The following is a 21,563-nucleotide window of genomic DNA, read 5'->3' on the forward strand; positions in this document are numbered from 1 at the left end:
CGGGTCAGAGGCCGCAGCGCGGGCCGACACCAGGGAAGTTCTGCGGGAAAACCCAGGGAAGCTGCGGCAAAGAGTGATCAGATGTGACACCGAAGGCTCGAGCCATGAAAAAACCCGCAAATCTGTCCTCAGGAAACCTAAGAAGTCACCATGAATAAAAGCAAGGGTCGCGCACCGCCTGGGAAGCAGCCCGGCTGCGTGTCCGCGCGAGAACAAAACCGGCTCGGAACCACACGACCCGGGGACACGGCGGACAAAGGCGCAGGATGCCACGTGGCCGCGTTGCAGCGACGGCGGGTGCCCGCGAGCACGGCCTCCGCGCAGCTACGCGCCCCACCGGCACCCCTGCAGCAGGCGCATCCCGCAGCTTCTTAGACCCGCTTTCTGGGGCTTGGCACGGAGTGACTGCAGGAGGCGCAGTGACCGCAGATGTTTATTTCTTGTGCACAAGGGAGGAGTCACCGAAAAGAGGTCGATAAACCCCGAGAGCTGTTGGGCCCGAGCTTACGCACCATTTTCACGGAGGCCAGAAAGCGCAGAGCTGAGAGCCCACGGGGAAGCGGAGCTCGCCCTTGGGGAGGGACTCGTGCCCTGACTCGGGGTTCACAGCGTGTTGCAGCAGTGCTCCCCGAAGACAGCGCTAACGCCAGGGCCACCCGTTCCGTGGGGCTCTTAACCCGCTTCAGGTTCCTTGTGTTTCCAAGGGTGTGGCTGAACACTGGCACCCGCGCTGTGCTGGCACAAGCCACAGTGGCACGGCCGCCTCGGAGCTGCAACTCCGTGATGCGTCAGGCACAGACGACCCGGCAAGCCGCTCCCACCCGGGACACACAACCTGTGGCGGCTCCAGCGCCTGCCCGTTCTGTAACAGTGCTGTTCCCAACGTCCCCACGTGTGCACAGGCACACAGTGCCGACGCAGAAGCAGGCTGTCCCCGCGACGGGAGACCACTCAGCAGCGGGAAGCGTCACCCACTGCCGTGGGATCCCGCGGCAGGGACGCTGGGAGGCCGGAGGGACGACTGCGCGGTGCGCGGCTCCAATTCTGCGGAGCGTCCGGAAGAGACAGGTTGTGCGGCCGGAGGCCCAGCGGGGCTTTCCGAAGGCTGCACTGATGTGTTCTGAAACCAGAATGTGGTGCAGGCCCCGCAACGCCACACACCTTCCAGAAATCACGGAGCTGGGTCTGTGCAGTGGGCTGTGGTCGGGGTCCTTCTGTCTCTTATCTTGCCGTTTTTATGAACGTATAAGAACACGTGCCCAAACGGGCCCACGGCAGGCACCTCAGCAGGTGTGTTTTAAGAGACTGCAGACAAGGGGGTGGGGGACGTGGCTCCTTGGGCAGGACAGAGGTCCAAGCTGGACGGAGCTGCCCCTCAGACAGAGCTGGCCTAGGGCCATCTTGGGCATCGTCCCTGAGGGCTACATAGAGGGATGAAATGACCCTGGACCAGCTGGCTAGTCCTGTGATAATTCTGCATCAGAACCCCCCACACTTCGCTTCGCCACGGGAATGTGCCTCAGACCTGGCGTCTCTGCCTGGCCGTGGTTCGGCAGCTCTCACCGGGCTTGGCTCCGGGCCATGGATTCAGGCAGGTCTGTCCTGCAGCCTCTGCTCTTCCGGGACCAGCAGGGCCCTCGTGTGTTCCCCACTTGAATACGAGGGAGCAAGAGGCCAACTCTGCAAGGGCCTTCGGGATTCTGCCCGCACCCCGTTGCTCGCGTCGTGGGGGAGGTTGGGAACAGCGGCGTTCCCCGACAAGGAAAGGCAGAGGCAGTGTCAGGCCGGAAGGCCTGGGGGTGCTGGCCAGCCGGAATCGTGGGGTACGAGAGGAGGGCCCGATCGTCACAGGCAGCTGTGGCCCCACAGGGCCGGTTGGCGGCAGCTGACCACCACAGCACCGGACAGCCCTGGGCCACGGCCGTCTCAGCAGCCACACACCCTCAAACTTGTGTCCCAGCTGCTGAGGGTTGGACGGGCTACCCAAGTCCAGAACCACAGCATGATACGCTCCAACCGCTCATCACACAGGCTCCCCGCGGCCGTTGTACGTGGCCAGTGGAAAACGGCCACGGCCGTCTCCCTTGCTGTTGAAGTCCTGCGTCTCGCTCTCCGCGACTCCGCGACTGGTGACTTTCTCGTCCTTTCTTTTTTTCCCAAACTTGGAAAATCCCCTGCGCTGTCAGGACCTCAGTACCTTGGTGGCTGACGATCGAGAGCCTGGCTCCCTCACCGGGAGCTCGCAGCCCTGGCAAGTCCTTGCCCTCCCGGACCTCGAGGTTCCTCACCCGGAACAAGCAGGCCGTGCAGCAGGGCAGCCGCCCCACAGGGCAGAAATGGCAGAAATGGCTTCAAACTGCCTCGTTATGAGGCCGGTGGGCTCCCTATTTGTCGGACGTTTTCTGTTTCTGCTTTTTAAAACTCCCCTCGCCCCACATTAGATCTGTCTGGTTTACTCCGAACTGCTTGGCCCCTGCTAGTAACATGAGAGCTCAGAGGTAGCTTCCGGCCGCGGCCTCACTCCCCTCTGCCCGGAGCATCCCGGGCCCCAGGCCCAGCTCACGGTGCGGCCCAGGCCCGTGTCATGAGGCAGGCGAATGCAGGTCTCCTGGACGGCCGACCCGTGTCCTCCAGGGAACTCCCGCAAACCGCCCCACGCGACGCCACACACCTTGTCTGGGGGTGAGGAGGCCCCGTCCCGTCAGCCATCGGGGGTGCCCCCCGCAGGCATACACTGTCCCAACCCACGAGTCCGCAGCTTGTTTCCGGGCCGAGCGCAGGATTCCGAGATCTTTGTAGTCGCCCGTTTCACCTTTCCCAGGATTCCGTCCCTCCGGGGCACGGGTGAGCGGCCGTCACCGGGCCGTGCTTCCCTCTGAGCCTGGAGCTAGTGGCTTCTGCCAGCTGGACTCCAGTGGCCAGGCCAGTGTCTGTCCCCACCAGATGCTGCGACAAATGCCATCCTCCGTGGCCACTGCCGCCTTGGAGGTGCCCACCGGCACCAAGTAAAACTCCACCTCAGGACCTGCCGCAGGGGCTCGCTGAGGAAGGATCACACAGGGAGGACAGGCCTGGGGCCACCCCCACCCGCCTGCTGGTGCAGTTCTACACAAATGCTCCCAAAATCATCAGGGAAAAGCGCCACTTCTCGGCGCCGTCCTGAATCCTCTCTTCGGAACGGGCGGCGCAGTAAAGGAGAGTTTCGACCTTTTGCGGCCCTGGTCCCGGGCTCCGAGGGAAGCTACAGGCTGACGTTTACCGAGGTCAGAATGACTCGCCAACCTCAAAGCACGGCTCTATTTCTGCCCCAGGACACGGTGCACATCTGCTCTGTTGAAAACATACCCCAAAAGGAATATTCCCAGCATAGAGATAAGCCGGAAATCCTCCCTGGTTTCCACAAGATTGACGTCGCACAGCCTCGCACACGCTACCAGCAGGAGAAGTCTGTAACCTTCTGGAACGGCCTCCATCGTGATGCTCTCTAAGTCTTCCTGTAAAAGCACACGCACCCCTGCCCCAAAGGCCCCTTCCCCGAGCCCGCCCTCCGGGCGAAGACGTGCATGCGGGCAGCTGTCCTCACTGGGCTCTGATGAAACTCTCTCTTCACAGGTTTGAGACGTGTCGTTCGACTGGGTCGAGGCGGCCTTGTGACCGCCGTGGCTCCCGCATCTGGTTTCGAAGCTACGGAGTCGACACAAGTTTTGGGCTGAAATCAGGCTTCTCCACCTGTCGGAACGTGTCGTCTGGTTGGTCTGGGAACAGCTGTGTACCCTGGCTGGGGGGCGCCCCGCACAAGCCGGCACAGGAGCCTCAGCTCACACGCACCGGGGTGTCTGCCACCGTCAGCTCCCCGGGAGAGGGGGCACTGCTGCGCTCCCCAGGTCGGGGCCGTGGGTCAGCCTCTGTGGGGGCTGCCAGCATGGCCGGGAAGGGGCCAGGCCCTGCAGCGAAGACGCTGGGTCAGCGTGCGTGCTTAGCTCGGCTCTGGCCCAGGCCCCGGCCCCTGCTGGGGGTGGAGGCAAGGGTCGCGGTGACATCGCCAAAGGCGTCCTGCGAGCGGGAGCAGCGCGCCTCCGTGCTCCACGGATGTCAGACCCGGGCCCGGCCAGCTGCACCATGGTTACTGGTGGAGCCTCCCTCAGAGGGGGAGCGTGTGGCTTCTAGGGCCCCAGAAAGTCCCCCGTGGAGAAATCCCCGCGAGACTCTGTGGGAGGGGTCCCACCTTTTCATGCCCCCCTTAGATGCACCCGGAAGGCGGGAAGGGGTCCAGAGCTGGGTAGGAGTCCTGGTCCTCCGCCTCTCGCGGGCCGCCTGCAGCCCTCAGGCACCACCCTGTGCCTTGGTTTCTCCCATGTAAGACCGGGGTGGCGCCCTCCGGCATCATCAAGATAAGCACCGTGCTGGGGTCTCGCTACAAGCCCCACTCAGACAAAACACCTTCCACGACCACCTGCTGTACAGGCGGGCGGCAGGGGCTCGGGAGTGACAACATGAAGGGACCGGGCGGGCCGGCACGCGCGGGGCTGGGGCAGGCCTCCCACGCCCCCGCAGCTGGACAGTGCTCACCGTTCTTCCTTGCTGTGCAACAATGAGACATGCGGAAATCCCAGCGCTCCGGAGAGCGACCTTGAGGTCCCGGGAGCTGCCCCCCGCCCAGCACCCGTCGATGCCCCAGCACCCGCCAACACCAGCTTCCTGAAGCTGTGGCAGCAGACACCGCGGGGGGGGCTGCCCTCCCAGCCACCAGAGTGTGCACAGCCATCCCGTCCCCGTGTCCAGCAGCGCCGTCCCTCTGTGACTGTCCTCACCCCCCTTCTCATGGGGACACCTGTCAGAATGGATCAGGACCCACCCGCTGACCTCATGAGAACTTCGTCACCTCTTCAGACTCCGTCTCCAAATACTGTCGACCTCTGAGGCCCTGGGAGAGGGCGACCACGTATGAGTCTCGGGGCACCGCGACTCTGCCCGCGACACCTCCCAGCGTGGACCCCCGCGTCCTGCCCATCCCCGGCCTGGACTGTGGGCCAGCCCGCCTCTGGATCTCCCCTTCTCAGAACCCCCGATTCCCACCCGAACCTCGCCGTCCAGGGCTGCTGGTAGCCGCGCTCCAGCGGCGTGAGGTCTCCCGCCATTTGTTCTTCTGTCAAAAGCGACTGAGCGGATTCACCCCCTGCGCCGGTGCAGGAAGTGACTGTTCATGCTTTCCAGGGCTTTCCCTGTCCCGGGCTGGGGGTCCTCCCGGGGAGGCGGGGGGTGTCATCAGCAAGTGCCCAGGTGTCCCGCTGCCTCTGCGTTTGCTTCCCTGAAGTCTCTGGGGGAGCCGTGGGGTCACCACCGGTGGACTCAGCCCCCCGGGGTGCAAATGCTTTCCCAGATGCTCCCCACAGACGGACGGACGGACGCACAGCCCACAGCAGGGAGACCTTTCCAGCGCGGGTGCTGCAGACTTCCTTCCCGCCCCCCGAAAGCCGCCTCGCTCAGGGTACCCGGCTGGGGGGCCGTGGCGAGCAGGGGCGTTTGCTTTCCCTCTGCTGTGAGCTCTTGGTGCCTCTCTTTTGCCTATTAATCCCAATAAACCTATTCTTTTCTCTTTTCAAACTGAATTACAACAGTTCTTTGCATATTCTGCATACAAATCTACTGAAAACGAGAACTACCAGTGTCTTCTCTTGCTTTGGGTTCAGCTTTTAATTTTCCTTAATGATGTCTTTTTGATAAGCAAAAGTACTACTAAGGTAGCACGTTTACCAACATTTGCTTTTATGGTTAGTGCTTCTATATTTCATTTAAGAAATCCGCTCTTTGCCTAAGAAAAAATAGAATCCACCTATATTTCCTCCAAGAATGCCCAGAGGACAAACTTGTCCACCCACAGGCAGCACGCGTCCAGAAACCGGAACAGGGGCCCCGGCGCAGCTCAGCAGACTGTCACAAAGCGTGCCCACCTGTGTAACCACCCGTCAGCCCAGGAGACAGAACGTTCCGGCATCCACGGATCCTGACACCCCAGCAGGGGAGGGAGTGACCCGGGAAGCCCCAGCTTAGGATCTGGAGCTGCCCGTGGTGGTCAGCTCTGGCCTTTCTCTAGCCTCCCAGGGAGAGGCAGGGGTCTCCCCTCTCCCCTCAAACACACATGCCTCTCAGCCCTGCTCTCCGCGGCCTGGGGACTGGCCAGCTAGGGCGTCCCTCTCCTGAACACACTCTATCAGTTACTAGCTTTCCAAGAGCCTTCTCTGAACCCCACAGGCCCCTGGTGTGGTTCTGTGTCTCTGGAACTGAGAGCCTCCCCAGCCCAGCACCCAGGACAAGACAGGACCCTCTTGTCGCGCCCAAAGGTGGCCCCAAGCAAGGCTGACACCCGTCACCTCGGTGCCCCCTTTCCTCCCTCACCTTCTGTCCTTCCTGAAGTAAACCATGATTCCTCCGATGCTTGGTTTTCTTGGAGCGTCACGGGAATTTTCTAGCCCCTCGAGACATTGCCGAGGTGTCGTTTCAACCACCGGGGCCACCAGAAGCATCTCTCAGCCCCACTGGCCGTGGCAGAGACGCCCTTCTCGGCGCTTCCTCCTGCCGGGCCGGGCCGCCGTGGTGCCGTCTCGGACACTCCCCGTGTCCCCGACTGTCTTGGCGACTCCCCCCAGTTTGATGGGCGACGCTCTGGGTCTACACCGCTGGCCCGTATTCTGGGATCCCGTGGTCTGCTTTCACTGCCGTCCGAGGGGCTGCCTGCCGTGGAGAAAAACAAAGACTCCGGATCCTTCGCAGCTGAGCTGGTGTGGCCGCTTTTACTCTCTTGGGTCTCGGAGGCTTTTCCCTTTGAAAGCAGCGCTTTCAGACACCACCGCGTGAGCCGTGCTGAGGGTCCCTTTTCATTCTTGGCACTAGATCCGCGAGGAGCCTTCTGCTCCAGAAACATGTCCTTCAACTCCTGGAAACATGTAAATATCACCGCGTAGCTCGTCGGAGTTCCCGCTCCTTCCAGCTTGAATTGTGGAGCCCTCGCGCTGACCCTGGGCTTTTCGTACATGTTCTCTCTGATTTTCCATCTTTTTGGTTTGCCCTGGTTTCTGAGAGATTTCCTGAAATGCATCATCTAATCCAGAGTTCCTCTAGCTCCCCACGGTTGACCCTCTGGTGCCAGACAATGCTCTGTTTACAACGGCCGTCCTGGGCATCGAAAGGCGTTTGGCAGGGCCCCAGCCTCCACTCGCTAGAGGCAGGGGCTCCTCCTTCTTCGTCTGCCCACCGCAAGCTTTGATGACCAAAAACGTCTCCTGTTGTTGCTGAGTGTCCCCTGAAGGGGCAGGTCAGAGGCCACTGCTGCATTGTTTAGGTCTCAGGGCAGGCTGTCCCCGCCACGCCCTCGGGACGGGGTGCTGGCTGGTGGGGGGCAGCCTCAGAGGCCCCCCCTGGACCTTCTCGCTGTGACCATCCTTAACCCATGGGCCAAGAAGCTAAGGGGGTTGTTCCAAAATGTACCCAGAACTTGTTTTGATAAGGCACGGGAAGATGTGCCGGCCTGGGGGCAGCCGTTGTGAAGGGACAACACCTGTGGCGGCAGGGTTCCGGAGAAGCAGGGGGCAGGGCGCACCCCGCAGGCCACGCAGGGAGCACCAGGGTCGGTCAGGAGGCAGAGGGAAACGTGGACAAGCATGTGTGTTGTGGTTTCCGGGGAAGGAACAGGTAAGCCGCTGAACGGGCTTAGGACCGAGGGGACGGAACAATTTTGGTGGCTCTGGGCTAGAGTGGTGGTGGCCCCTGGTTGTCCAGGGCCCAGTCACTGCCTGCTGGGGGGGTCCATGCCGGATGGAGGGGGGCTCAGAAGAGGGCTCCAGACTGCTTAGTGCCATTCAGAAAGCAGCTCCCAGGCTAGTGTTCTGCCGTCTCCGAGAACTGGCTCTTGCCGCCCAGTCAGCGAGACCCCAGAGGCCCCAGCGTGAAGATACGAAGACAGTGTCGTTAGTGCGGGGATGAGTCTGACTGCCCCATGTCCGCCCCAGTGACTCCTCAGGAGCTGGGAGAGCAGCCCCGGCTCAGGGGTCCGGGCACCCCGTAGCCCACCACAAGCCACGCGTGGACCAGGACATACTTACTGCCGACGCCCACATACTTCGCTCCATCGGGTGGCCATGGTGACACCTCAGACCTTCAGGTCAGACTATCGGTCCTGCCTGTGTCCAGCGGTCCTCGCAACAGCGCAGCGCACATGGTCACAGCGTCCTAGGGAAGCGCTGGGGGCCACCGTCGGTGTGGGGAGGGGCAGCCCTCTCCCTCGGAGCCCGGTTTCTCCGGGAGTCCACACGCTGTGCATCCAAACCAGGCTCGGGTCCGCGGATGGGCCGGTGTCCTGGCTGCTGGCTTTCCCTGTCCCACACTTCTCCTCATTGTGCGCCTCGTGTGCCCAGCCCAGGGCTCCGCCCTCAGCGCCGCCAGTACTGATGACCACAGGCTGTGGGCCGTCATGTCAGCTTGTCACTGCATTCCCTCCGCGGAGGACCGCTCCTTTCCGAGAGGTGTGCCCACTGTGCAGACGGCACGATGGCCCCAAAGATGTCCACATCCTGACCCCTAAAACCTGCGAACACGGTACACACAGGACAGAAGGGATGTTGTCCACGTGCATGAGCTGAAGATATCGAGAGGGGAGGCCATTCTGAGTCACCGGACGACCAACATCGTCCCAGGGTCTGTCCAGGGGGAGCAGGAGGCGGGACAAAGATAGACTGAGGACTCTGATGGGGGCCGGGCACGCACCAAGGGATGCACACACCTCTAGAAGCTGGAAAGAGAGGGCAACGGATCCTCCCAGAGCCCTGCAGACCCTGACCGTCACCCAGGGAAACGCATCCACTCCTCTGTCCTCTGGAGCCGCAGAGAGTCAGTGGGTGTGCTCCAAGACACTAAGGCTCCGGGAGTTCACAGCAGCAGCAGCAGGAAATAGGGTTAAGACCACCTGTTCCGCCTCTTGGGTATGAACAGCCAAGTGCTGAGAGCCCGGCAGACACGGACCCAGGAGTACTCACGTCACAGCGCAGTCTGTGCAGACGACAGCCTTCAGCCCAATGCCGACAGCAAAGCTTCCCTCTGCGCCCGTGGCGTCCCCTCCATCAGGACCGCGTCATCTGTCCCGCTGCTGCTGTCCCGGCTCACCAGAACCCCTGAAGTAGGACCGCACACCATGCACCTAGAGGGGAACAACACGCTGACGGGAAACGCAGGAACACACCTTTGTTGCTCAGATCTGACCAGGCTTCCACACTGCTGGGCCTGGCCTCCGTGCGGATGCTCCAAGGGGGCCCCAAACCACAGAACATCAAGGCCCCACGGACCCGCATTTTCACGCACTGAGGGGCTCGCTGGGAGTGAAGGACATCACCAGAGGACAAGAGAGTGACTCAAAGCCTAGTGTGTCTGGAAGAGACGGCTTCATCCCCAGAAAGGACCAGGGGAGAAGGGAGGGCTGGGACCTGGGAAGGTGGCGAGGGGCAGGGACCTTCTCTATGTGTGCGTCGGGGTGATGTGCAGGGCAGGACTGCCCCCCATGCCACAGCAGGCTGGGGGTGGAGAGTGGCTGCTTTGCCGGGTTTTGAACTCGTCCCCAACCATGCAGAAAGGCCTGCTGCTCTGTCCAGGGCTTTGGGTGAGTGGGATCTTTGAGGACCTTGCAGATGCCTGGATTTCAAGGGTGGGTTGACACAGGGTGCCAGAGGCCATGCAGAGCCAGCCCTCTCTCCCCAGCCCGACAGCCTGAACTCACAGGGGTGCAAGGAAGTGACGGGAACCCCCAGGCACGGGGCTGGCACAGCCGCTCTACGGAGCTAGACAGCTTGTCCCCAAATCGCAAGGTCGAGCTTACCACCCAGGCTCACCTGGATGCTCACCAAGGGGTCGTCTCACGTCCGTCCTGAGGTGCCGGAGAACCAGCCTTTCCACCGCGGTCCTCTTGCCTTCCCGCGGCAATCCCACGGCCTGCACCGCGTGCGCTCTCAGGGGGCGGGCAGCACCCGAAAACCAAGGTCACCTTCCCTTCGTGACCCTACTTCTTTCCAAGGAAGAAGGACGAGTCTCGCCCGCTGCATGTCAGAACCACAGCGCAGCAGGCAGAGCAGAGACCGAGACAGCAGCCGGAGGGGCCCTGGAGGTCGTCCGCCGAGTCACTTCAGCCGCTGTGGCCCCTGTGAGGCGCACCTAGAAACGCCGGTTTCACATCTGACTTTCTGCAGAGCAGATTTCAAGTTTTTAAAAAAGACCGAATTTTTGCTCTTCTTTTGATGAGGAAGCATGTCAGTCACGGGAAGCTATTGCCGTAATCACAGCAGCTTCACAGCGAGGAACTAAACGGGAAGAAATGAAACACCAAAATTCTCCTACGTCCTTTGTCCGAAAAACACCTCCGTCCTCGGCTGAGAAGGCACCGCTGTTCACACTCAGAGCCCCTCCCTCGAGCCCCTCCACGCTCAGCCACAACAGATCGTTTGTAAAAGAAAGCTATTCAGACCTGCAGCGTTTCCCTACACCAACAGTGGAAGGGAGACGCAAGACAGGGTGCGTGATGGAGACGTCGGGCCTGCGGGGGCCGGGCCCAGAAAGGGGCGAGCGGCTGCGAATGCTGTCCCCGAGGAGTGAAGGGTCCACAATGGCCCACAGGAAGCGGGGCACGACAGTCCGGAGCACCAGCTGGCCTCGGAGCCGGGCCAAGGCGCCCACGGCGGCGGCAGGAAGGTGAGAAGGAAGGTCGCCTTCGACAGCAACACCCGAGGAGGACCGAGAGGACGGACCTGGGCCCCGCCGGCTGCACGTTTCTCTCAGAGGCGCACGCTTGCCAACCGCCTTCCCTGGCCCGCCCGCAGGCCGGCTCTGTCCGATCCTGTGTACGCGTCGCCTTCGGTAGGACGCACGCAACACGCAGGTAACCCGAGCCCGAGGATGGACGGACGGACGCCTGCGCCTGGCAAGGAGCCAGACGCACCCCGCACCCCAGGTCTCCCTAGTGCGGGCCGGCTCCCGGGGCCGGGTGCTTTTCAGGTTCCCTCTTCCCAGCCCGAAGTCTTGGTGCGGACTAGACCCTCCCTCTCTGTAGCGATCTCAGAAGAACGACTCGTCCCTTGTCTCTGGTCCGTCGGGAGCTTTGCTCAGCGGCGGAGCTCTCAGCTCCGGCACAGAAAGGAGCTCTTCGGGGAAGAGCCCACCGTTCAGGGACTCTTCAGTCCCTTGTGCGAGGCAGCGCTGGTCCTCATGCCCTGGCGAGCCACCACGCTAGCGGAAGCCGAGAGTGACCTTTCTCAAGGCGGACCTAACCCTAGAACCCGTGTCCAGCTCTGCAGGGGCCCTCGTAGCTGCCCCTTTCGGCCGCCTGCCCAGTGACCGGGACGTCTGACGGTGACACCGGTTCCCGGTTCTGTGGTGATTTTGTGCGCGCCAACTTGGCTGGCGTCAGTGACCGCCGCCACCCCATGTCCCTTTCCCACAGGGTTTCCTGACTGGGCCAGACGCGGTGTGGGGGTGGGGGTGCAGCAACGCTCTCACGCCTGGAAGGTCAGGATGGAGCCCAGGTGTGGCCGGGCTGGCGGAGGGAGGCAGGTGGGCAGCTGCCCCGTCCCCCCGGCTGTTGGCGTCTCCAGCTCCCGGCAGGCGTGCACGCGGCTCTCCGATGGCCGCCGCCGACTTCTGCGGCACCGGCCCAGTCCGTGCTGGCCGGTCCCTACCTGCCTACACTCCCCGCCGCCCCTGCATCTTCCCTCCCGGCCGCGGCGGCTCCGGCCCCGGACGGACAGTGGTCAGAAGCCGCCCGGCCGCCGCTCCTCCCTGCACCGGCTCCTGAAGGACGTCCTCCCCGGGGTGCGCCACCGCCTGGGGTCCACCTCGGCCACCTGGGCGCTCGGCCAAGGGGCCGGCGGCCGAGGGAATCCGGCCTGGCCTGGGCCGCCGAGAGGCAGTCGGTTCCCCGCTGGTGACTGGAAGCTCCGGCCGAGGGGAGCCCAGAGGGCGCCTGGGGAGGACGCTGCCTCCGGCGAGGGGCGGGCCCCTGCTCTCGGGGGTGCGGTGCGGTGGGGGTGGACGGGTGTCGCGGGATGGCAGCCGTCCCGGGGCCCCTCCGAGCCCGCAGGCCCGCTGACCCCCACGGCCGGGGTCAGCCTGGAGGGCGCCGCGGCCAGAATCTGCGCGCCCCGGCGGCCCGAAAGCGCCCTCCTCGCGCGTGCGCGTCTCCGGACTAAGGCGCACGTGTCCGCTGTGAGGGTCACGCATCGGCTCGCACACGCGGCCACAGGCGACGCCAAGGCCGGTGGGGAGGGGCGTCCCCGGCCGGCCCAGCGGCCGCGTACGCATGCGCACCAGTCTCCGTCCGCGGCTGCGCGCGCACCGCGGGGCTTGGCGCCTGCGGGACTCCGTCCGGGCGTCTCCATGGCGACCGCGTGGGCCGGCCGCGGGCGCTGTCGGGAAGGCGGGCGGCGGCTCTCCGGGGCGGGCGGTGCCGGCGCCGCAGGTGAGGCGGGGGGCGGGCGGGGGCCGAAGGGAGGCCGCGCCCCGCGGGGTCCCCGCCGCGCCCCGCTGCCCTGGCGGAGGCCTCTCAGGGCGGAGCTCAGGCCGGGTCCGAGCCGCCCGGCGCGGGGGGATGGCGAGGACCGGCTCCGCCCTGCCCCCGCGGCTGCGGTTCGCACGGGGTCTCGGGACCCGCCCCGCCGCGGGGAGCCCGCCGGGGGTCGCTGCACCCTCGCGCCGTCCGCGCCGCCGGTCCCCGGGGACCCCGCCGGGAAGGGCCGCGCGTGCGCTGCGGTCGCCCCTGCGGGCCGGGCCTGGCTGTCCGGCCGGCCCTGCCCTGGCCGGGTCCCCGCGTGCGCCGCCCTCCCGCGAGGGCGCGCCCGGCCGCGGAGCTGCTGCCGGAGCGCTGTGGGCCGCCCGGGGGCCGCCCGGGGTCAGCTCGGGGTCCGCCCGCGGCTCAGGAGTCCGTCTGGCCCCATCCGGGCAGGCTGTCCCCGCGCCCCGCCTTGTGCCCCGGACCCCGTGGCGCTCCCGGAGCGGGTGGCGGAGCGGCTGCGGCTCCGGGACCCGGCGAGCCTGACTCGGTGCGGCGAGCGCGGCGCCCTCCAGGCGGTGCGGCGGGAGCAGCATCCCGGCTGGCCGAGTGGGGAGCCTTCCGGCTCCTCCGCCCCTGCAGTCGCCTTTCTTGTCGGTTTTCCAGGAGCCGGAGGCTCAGTCCCGGGGCTCCGCGGCGCGGGGTCGACGGAGAAGCACACGTTCCGCCAGAACCTCCTGGACTCCCGCGCCCTTCCTTCCTGCAAACTTAAACGTCAGGTTTATGCTTCAGCTTATTAAGGTGACGGTTTTGGAAGCAGGGGAAACGGTCCTGGTCTGCTCCCCTGTGCCCCCGGGAGGACGCCTCGGGTCACCTGCATGTTGCTGTCTCCCCTCCCGTCTCCAGGTGCCTGCAGACCCAGGAGCATGAGCGGAGGGCCCCGAGCTGCCCGCCGCTGAGAGATGGAAGGAAGCCGCTCCTGCGAGGTCCCCCCGGGGGCGGCTGGTCCGGAGAGCCCCGCTGCTCCCCCCTCCGGAGAGGGTCCCGAGGGAGCTCAGGGGGTCATCTTTTCTGGCTCGTCGGTTTTAGACTTGAGTCAAAGTGGTCTTCACCACTTAGGAACGATCTTTAAAATTCCCAGCCTCGAAGTAAGTGGGCGTTTCATAGGGAGTTTGTGCCTCTGCCAAGTGAACGTGAGGCCTTTACCTGGAGTCCTCTGCTTCGGGGAGTGTTTCTAGGATGAGGGGTGGAAGAGGGTTAGCTCGGGGTTTCATGTGGGGAGCACATCACGGAAGAAATTCCGGCACGGGGACCCACCGCTGGAAACATCGCGGAGTCACACTGTGATACCTAGCCTCTCTTCTTGGGAAAGTCGTAAGCACCAAAAGCCCGTGGTAGAAAGCTCTGCGGAATGCACCCTTGATCTCCTGTTGAAACCGCCCCCCCCCCCCCAAAGAGCTCCCGTGCAGTATTAAAACAGGTAAACACCACTTCTCACCCCTGCCTCACAGGTGTCACATGCTGACTTTCCCCTGTGCCTGGTGCCTCACCGGGCCCCCGTCCGCTGCTAACCTCGTGGGTACCGTCTCATCCTGTAGGGTTTCTAGAATAAGGTTCCATCGGAGCACAGTGTGGATGTGAATGGGGCAGGAGTGCAGGGTTTGGGCTCCCGCTGCCTCAGACTCATGTAATTTCCTTAAACCTAGTTTGTCTTCATCTGGAACAGGAGAAGGAGACCATTCTTGTGGGTCATTATGAGAATTACGCTGTAAGGCTCGTGAAGTGCAGCGCCCACAGGGCCCGCGGTCACATCGCGCCCATAAGCTGTCGGCTGCCGTTCGGAGCACTTGCACAGAGCTGTGTGCTGGGGTGTCAGGTGCCCCGCTGTCGCATGTCACATGCCACGCGTTTGTGGTCGTGGCCGGCCCTGCCCCGCTCTCTCTTCCCTGAGTGCCGACCTCTTGCAGTGAATTAATTCCTGGGTCGTCAGGGCCGCTGTGTGTGAGGGCAAACGCTCCTGACCGTGAACAAGGCTCCAGCATGTCATGAGCTTTACGGGACCTCCCTGCACCTGCACTAAGGAAGAAGAGGAAATTCTGAACTGTTCTTTAGGCTCAATAAAGAAACATCGTAACTGTTCATGCCTCTCAGAAAACAGAGATGGTTACTATGACAACGAATCACAGAGTGAGGCGGCCGCTCTGTTCTTTGGGTTCCCGGTCCGTGTGCAGGCGAAGCAGTGATCTCTGAGGTCACCAGTCACGCGTCCAGAGATGTGTGCACACGGAGCACTAGGAGGCCGTCTTTGGGGCCCCACGCGAAGAAGCCTTTGGGCTTCTGTGGCACTGTCACCTCGCTGGTGGCTGGAACAGCCCTTTGCAAAGAGCGGCACCATCTCTTCCCACCTTTTCTGGCCTTTGGGAGGATGTGTGGGTTCAGAGCTGAACCCTAGAGCCAGCTTGGCCCGAGAGAGAGCGGGCCTGAGAAGCTTGGAGGCCGCGCTGCCGCTGAGGCCGGAGTGGGCTCACATTGAGGTACACACATGCTGTGCGGCCCTGATGGCCTTACTGTGCTCCAGGGACTGGCCATGGCCAGCATGGTGTCTGGCCATGCCTCGGCGAGCTGGAGAGTTCCCACTGCATGCGCTGGTAAAGCCCCTGCCCTACCGTGAAGACACGCGGTGCTCCGCATTGGAGGCAGAGCTGCGCGTCGTGATACTGTGGCCGAAGCCGGTGGCTGGTCGCAGAGGCTGCACTTAGGGCTCCTGAGTCGTGGTGGCTGCTGCTTCCTGGCCCCCCTCTGTGCCAGGAGCTGCTCACCCCGTGGCCCCGGGCAGGTGGGTCATGTGACCCCTTCACAGGGGCAACACCAGAGCACAGAGAAGTTTGGGAGCCCGCTCAGAGTCACACAGCTAGTAAAGTTCCAAATCCAGATTTGAATCCAGAGAGTCTGGCTTCCGGGCCTGCGGTCTCAACAATCGTGCCCCACCGGCTCGGCGGCGGTGGAGGAGTTAGAGATCCTCATGGGACGTGCAGAGCAGTGAGGGGGTGCGCCACTTGCCACAGCGGCACCAGAGCCGGGGGCACCTAGGCGCTCTGCCCCAAGCTTCTGGTTCCTGATCTCTGCTCAGGTCTTGACCTGACGGTGGTGGATTCAGGCCCCGCATTGGACTCCATGCTCGGCGTGGAGCCTACTTAAGAATTCCCCATAATCGTGCCACGCTGCGACTGCAGGCTCTCGTGTGTGCCCTTTACACGGCTGCAGTGAGTGCCGCGTGGGCTGACATGGCCCTGCCCTCCCTCTCATGTCCTGCGACAGTGGCTGGCTTCTGCGGAGCTGCTGGTGGTGACCAGAGACAGCGGCCCTGCAGCCGAGGCAGACAGCTTGGTGCACGGTTCCTTTAGTTTCCTGTGAACTCTTGGCTTGGGTCGAGTCTCTGGGACCAGACTCGGCTTGTGCCTTTTGTCCCCTGACCACAGTTACTGCGGGCTGCCTGTGGCAGGCACTAGGGAAGGGGCAGGGACAGCAGAGCCCAAGAGGCGTCATGTGTGGGGCGTAGGAAGGGGGAGAGGGACTGAAACGCTTGGAGAGTCGGTCTGGGGTTCAGGGGTATTTGCAGAGAACATGTGGTGTGCGCAGCGGCGGTGGCTGAGTCGTCAGCCATGAGGGAGCCGCAGGGCCAGCCCGGAGTCCCTCTCCACACCCAAAACCTGGGCAGGGGACCCTGATGCTTTCCCTTCTGACTCTCGTCTGCTGTTTATAGTGTCTGACAGTAAGATCTTCTGGGCTTTCTTTTCACTTGATATGTGTGAGTTCAAGACCTGAGGTGGTTCTGGAAGTGCTCTGGGATGCATCATGTTTTAAAATGCAGTTGGTTGACAAGATTTTCTCGTTTCTTCTCCCCGGAAGCAACTGCATCTTCAAAGAAATGCCCTCTGCGAGCTCCCTACAGATTTCTTCCAGTTGCTGCCAAGCCTCACTTGGCTGGACCTCCGCTGTAACAGAATTAAAGCACTTCCTTCTGGGATTGGGTCTCACAAGTAAGTCGTATGTTAGTATTTCCAGATTTTGAGACCATCGTGTGTTAAAACATCTGAGTGCTAGCCCTTGTGCTGCTCAGCTCCTGCCCCTGATTGAATTTTGATTTCAGTGCAGAAGCATTTAGCACTGTTTTTAAAGCCAGCTAAGAGATGCAGCGGCTGAATGAACCAGACACACGGAACTGGGTCATAGTGCAGGATGCTTAATAGCACGGAGAATGCTGGAGGCCACAGTGCCTTTGCTGGGCCAGCAGTGAGGTGTTTGCACCATCTGGTTCCAGCCCTGACTGTCCTCGTGCGAAGCTGCCAGAAGGGCTGGGAGCTGGGTCAAGGAACCACAACCAGCCTCTCAGCTCCCGAGGCCTGCGGGAGCTGAGATAACAAGAAATGCCTTCCCTTTTGGGGAGCTGGAAACCCCAACGTAAGCAAGGCCTGTCATCCTGCCACGTTCCTGCTGCTCTGATCCCGGGGGCTTCCTAGCACCCCCACGCCTGGAATGGACGCCGCGCCTCCCTCGTCCTCATGTAGCCCCGGCCACATGGGTCCCCTTGTCCTGGGTCAGCCGCCTCAGACCCCCGGGAGCGGGGCTCACAGTGCACTCCGCCTCCTGTCCTGACTCAGTGCCTCCAGCTCCCGCCTCCCTCCCTGTCTGTGTTTCCTGACCTTGTGAGAACCTTCCGGTAAGCACTGTAGGATCTCCTTTAATGCGAGGGCCTCCTGGGCAGAGGAGAGCACACGCAGAGGCCGTGGGTGTGTGTGCACCGGGCGATGTGGGGGACGGCCAGGCGGCCCATGTGCCAGGACACAGGAGGGAGAGGGCTACCCTTGCAGGCTGGGCTTGCCATGTTGGGTTTCATTCTGATCTGAATGGTGGAGTCACGGAGGATTTGAGTGCAGAAGGTGGGACTCGACTTGGCCTTGAGGTCGCTCTCTAAGGAGGGGGGTGGCGGCCTGAGTCAGGCTGACTACACAGAGCTGCAGGCCACTTGAGAAGCCAGTGGGGTTCAGGATGGCCACAGGGTGTTGGAGGAAGACGGGTATGCCGGGCCGACCCCCCTTCCTATGTGAGCGACAGTGTCGGCTGAGAGCCATGTGGCCGCCGTGACTCAGCAGACCGGAGGTCTGTACAAGGCCCTTCGCGGGCCTGAGCTGTAGCTCACGGTTGTTCAGAGTGACTTTTAGGAAGTGAGTATTTTGTCACACGTCACAGAGAGAGAAAATCCCTGTGAGGCATTTGAGACTTCGCCGGCTCCGCAAGGAAGCAGCTGATTTCTGATGCTGAGCTGGGGCCTCTGGCCGGGGCAGTCAGAGCCGGGAGCCGCCTTCCTGGAGCTCCTGGACTAGTCGGGGTCTGCAGATCACCTGCCGTGAGTTGTGCCACCGGACACACAGAACCGTGGCCTTGGCCCCCGGCAGGTGGCTGAGCCTTCCCGGGGCCGGTGCCCACCGTGTCCCCTCCAGCCTGGCGGCCTCGCGTGGCCTCCCAGCTTGCAGTCGCAGGTGGGCCGGGAGGGCGTGGTCCATCCCCAGGTCCTCGTCTTCGGTGCCGAGGGTCATTTCGTGCTTTCTGTCCCGCAGCTGGGTGCCCGCACCGCGAGGAGACGGGTTGCTACTCAGAGGGCAAATAAGCAAAAACCCGTTGCCTAAGCACTGTTCTTTCCTAGAAAGTAAGCCCGCAGTCCCCCAGCTTCGGAGTTCTTTGATTTTGCCAGTCAAAGCCAGCTGCTTAGTATTGTTTAAGATACAGTTTTGCATGTGATTTATAGCCCGTTATGTCATTAAAATTAGATTAGCTTGCGAAGTGGTGAAACGTATTAATCAGAAATGTTAAGTAATTATGGGCTTATTGAAAACCTTAAACTTTCCAAAAAGCCTAATTAAAGCAGCGCCAGTGTTAATGCTCTCCCCTCTCATTGTCTTGGACGTGTGAGCTTGTGCCAGAGAGCGAGCCAGGATGCGCACACGTCGGTACGTGCACCCCCTTGGCCAGGCAGCTCCGGCTCCGGGTGTGAACGTGTGTGCTCCACGGGAAGTCGCCGGCTTCACGGGGGGTGACTGCTGATAGTATGTACGGGGTCAGCAGTGTGTCAGTTCATTGCTCGAGGTGCACGAGACTATCCACACAGATCATTGCCCGGACACGCTTTCTGGGGGATGGCAGGTTTCCATGGCCTCCGCCCACCACTGCAGACCCCCAGGCCTGCAAGCCGTGCTCAGGGGCGTCCTGACCCACAGGACCTGCTGCTGGGGAGCCCAGGGCGCCCGCCCACCTGCAGCCCCCGGTCTGCAGGTCTGTCCGTCCTGTGCAGGGCCAGCGCCCGCCCGTCCTCCGCCTGCTTTCTGTGTTCCACAACTAAAAGGGGCTGAACCCAAAACAAGTGGTTGAAGGGACATTGAAATAATGCACCTTTGTGTAATCAAGAAAAGTTCACTGGATAAAGTCTGTTCCTTTAAAACTTCAAATAAGAAGGGAAAGCCAAGAGAGCAAATGGAAAGAAAATTGCCTAATCTTCAAGCAATCTGATTTTCCTTTGGGGTTGCCGATCCAAAAATTAACCTTAGTTTAACTGGAATACTAGAGCTCTGAATTGTCCGCCTGTAAACTGGCCTTTTCCCTTCAAATCCTGTGGACTCTGGTCTGTTGTGATGTTGGGAATTTAGTGTCTTTCACCTTCGAGGTGGAATGAGGCTTGAGAAGGCTCCCACTCACCGTGCGGAGTCGTTAATGGGATTTGTAGGTGTGCCCAGCTGCTCCTCGGTACCCTAACCTAACTGAAACCGGGGGACGCAGCTTGGACCCCCTCCAGTCACTCGACCCACCTGGTGGCTTCCTGGGGCCGCTGAGGTCAGCGATAGAGGAGAAGCCCCTCTCCAGGGGCTCGTGAGGTCTCTTCCACCGGGGCAGGCAGCCGGCCCCACACACGGTCGGTGTCCCTGTGCGCCTGGAACGCAGACAGGCCACTCTGCGCTGTGGGGCGGGTGGTGTGCTGGTGGCAGGCCGTCCCTGGAGACGGGGTAGTACAGCGGGTTCAGCAATCCCCCCGAGTCCTGGGAGGCCCAGGGTGACGTGCATACAGGGTGGCTGGGGCTGGGGGTCCTGCCCCCTGCCTGGACGCCCCACCCCGCCGGGGCTGGAGACTTGAGCCTCAGGGTATTGTGGTCTTTTTATGTCAGATTTCAGCTGAGGGTCCCTAAAAAGGGAAGGAGAAAAAGAAACTAATCCTTAGTGTATGATGCAGTCTTGAGAATTAAACGTGCAAACAGGGCACCTGGGGGCCGGGTGGCTCAGTGGGTTAAGCCTCTGCCTTCGGCTTCGGTTCTGATCCCAGGGTCCTGGGACCGAGCCCCACATCAGGCTCTCTGCTCAGCGGGGAGCCTGCTTCTTCCTCTCTTTCTGCCTGCCTCTCTGCCTGCTTGTGATCTGTGTGTCGAATAAATAAATAAATGAGTCTTTTAAAAAAGAATTAAATGTGGGAAAAGCAGCATAGTAGGGTAAAAGGGGCAAGACCGAATTTAACATGAGATCTTCGTGTTTCCCCATCGCTGAGTAACTTTTCATGGGCACCTTGTATCCTGTCTCTCCGGGGTACATTTTGTGCCAGATTTTCTAGGAGATGTTACTAGGTACTAGGGATCTGGAGTCAAAGGCCTGGAGAAATGTCCCTCATCCCGGCTTGTTCTGAGACTGCCCCGGGCCCTTCACTGTGAGTGACCCCGCAGGCGGTGTGCAGTGTGGCAGAAGGCTCCCAAGTATTTCGCTGGGAAAATGTGCTCCCGGAGCATCCCCGAGGGCTGGGGTCCCTCCCGCACACCTCAGGGAGCACCGAGATCGGCAGTCGGAGCACCAACAAGGCCCGGGGATTTCCTGGTTGTCACGGCGTCGGGATGGCGTCCCCCTGGACTGGTGGGTAGAGAGCAGGATGCTGCCGGACGTCCCACAGGGGCAGGGCAGCCCCCCAGCAGACAGTCGCCTGGAGGGTCAGTGTGCTGAGACCAGGAGCCGCGTGAGCGGACAGCCGTGGGCCACGCGTGTGCACCTGCAGCGACATTGTCTCCTTAAAGAGGCGGTGAAGGAAGAAATTCGATGGTGTATTTTGGGAATGGTCATTTCATTTTCTGCTTTTTAAATTATATATTTTTTATTTTGTTTTAAAGGCATTTGAAAACTTTGCTTTTGGAAAGAAATCCTATCAAAAAGTTGCCTGTGGAGCTGGGTAAGTGTTCAAACAGTAAAATAAAAGCTGGCTTGAACCTGCTGCCCTTTTAAGCTCAGGGAGCCTGTGACGGAGACAGGAGACAAGCCCCCGGGGGCGAGCTGGCTCCTGCTCTCATCATGCCTACCCCTTCCGCCCTTCCCGCTCTCGGACGGCACAGCGCTCGGGAGCTGTCGCGTTGGAACGTAGATCCACACGGCAGGTAGGACACAGCGGAGAAGTAATAACCGCGGAGGGCTGCGGAGCCAGAGCGCACCTTCAGGAAAGCTGGCCCAGCGCTGCCCTGCGCAGTGGCGGTCCCCCTCTGTCCCTCCCTCCCGGGAGCCTGCGGGTCCTACGGCCTCTCCTTGCTCCCCTGGCGAGCTTGGCCGCTGGCGTCTCCCTGACAGTGCACGTTTAAAGGGCCCTCCCTCGGACTTGACTCAGACCGGTACGGGGTGCGGGGCACGCGCGGTTCAGGCTCAGCGCCGAGCTGCTGGGGTGCGCGCGTGGGGACGTGTGTACGTCTAGTGCTTTCCTTTTCCCGGCTGTCAAGTGAGGAGGACACAGAAGACGATGTTCTCTGGTCTGCGTCTGTCCGCCTCCCGTTCTTCTGCTCTTTGCTCTGTTTTGTTAGGTTGGATTTGCTGTCCTTTCCCTAACCATTGAGTTGGAGGCTTAGGTCACTGATTTTTTTTTTTTTTTAAGATTTTATTTGAGAGCGAGAGGGGGAGGGAGCACAGGTGGGAGCAGAGGCAGAGGCAGAGGCAGAGGCAGAGGCAGGCTTCCCGCGGAGCAGGGAGCCTGATG

General features: G+C 61.9%; 1 protein-coding gene across 1 annotated transcript in view; it reads left to right on the forward strand.

Moving 5' to 3' along the window:
• The first annotated feature begins 13,206 nt into the window (after positions 1–13,206).
• The window catches only part of LRRC27 (leucine rich repeat containing 27), a 32,085-nt gene continuing 23,728 nt past the window's right edge, over positions 13,207–21,563 (forward strand). The window contains 4 exon segments of the mRNA XM_032312255.1: positions 13,207–13,321; positions 13,427–13,668; positions 16,430–16,560; positions 20,716–20,774. Coding sequence (XP_032168146.1) covers positions 13,483–13,668; positions 16,430–16,560; positions 20,716–20,774 — 376 coding nt within the window. The 5' untranslated portion in view covers positions 13,207–13,321; positions 13,427–13,482.

Source organism: Mustela erminea, chromosome 14 (genome assembly GCF_009829155.1).
Source record: "Mustela erminea isolate mMusErm1 chromosome 14, mMusErm1.Pri, whole genome shotgun sequence".
Classification (NCBI taxonomy): Eukaryota; Metazoa; Chordata; class Mammalia; order Carnivora; family Mustelidae; genus Mustela; species Mustela erminea.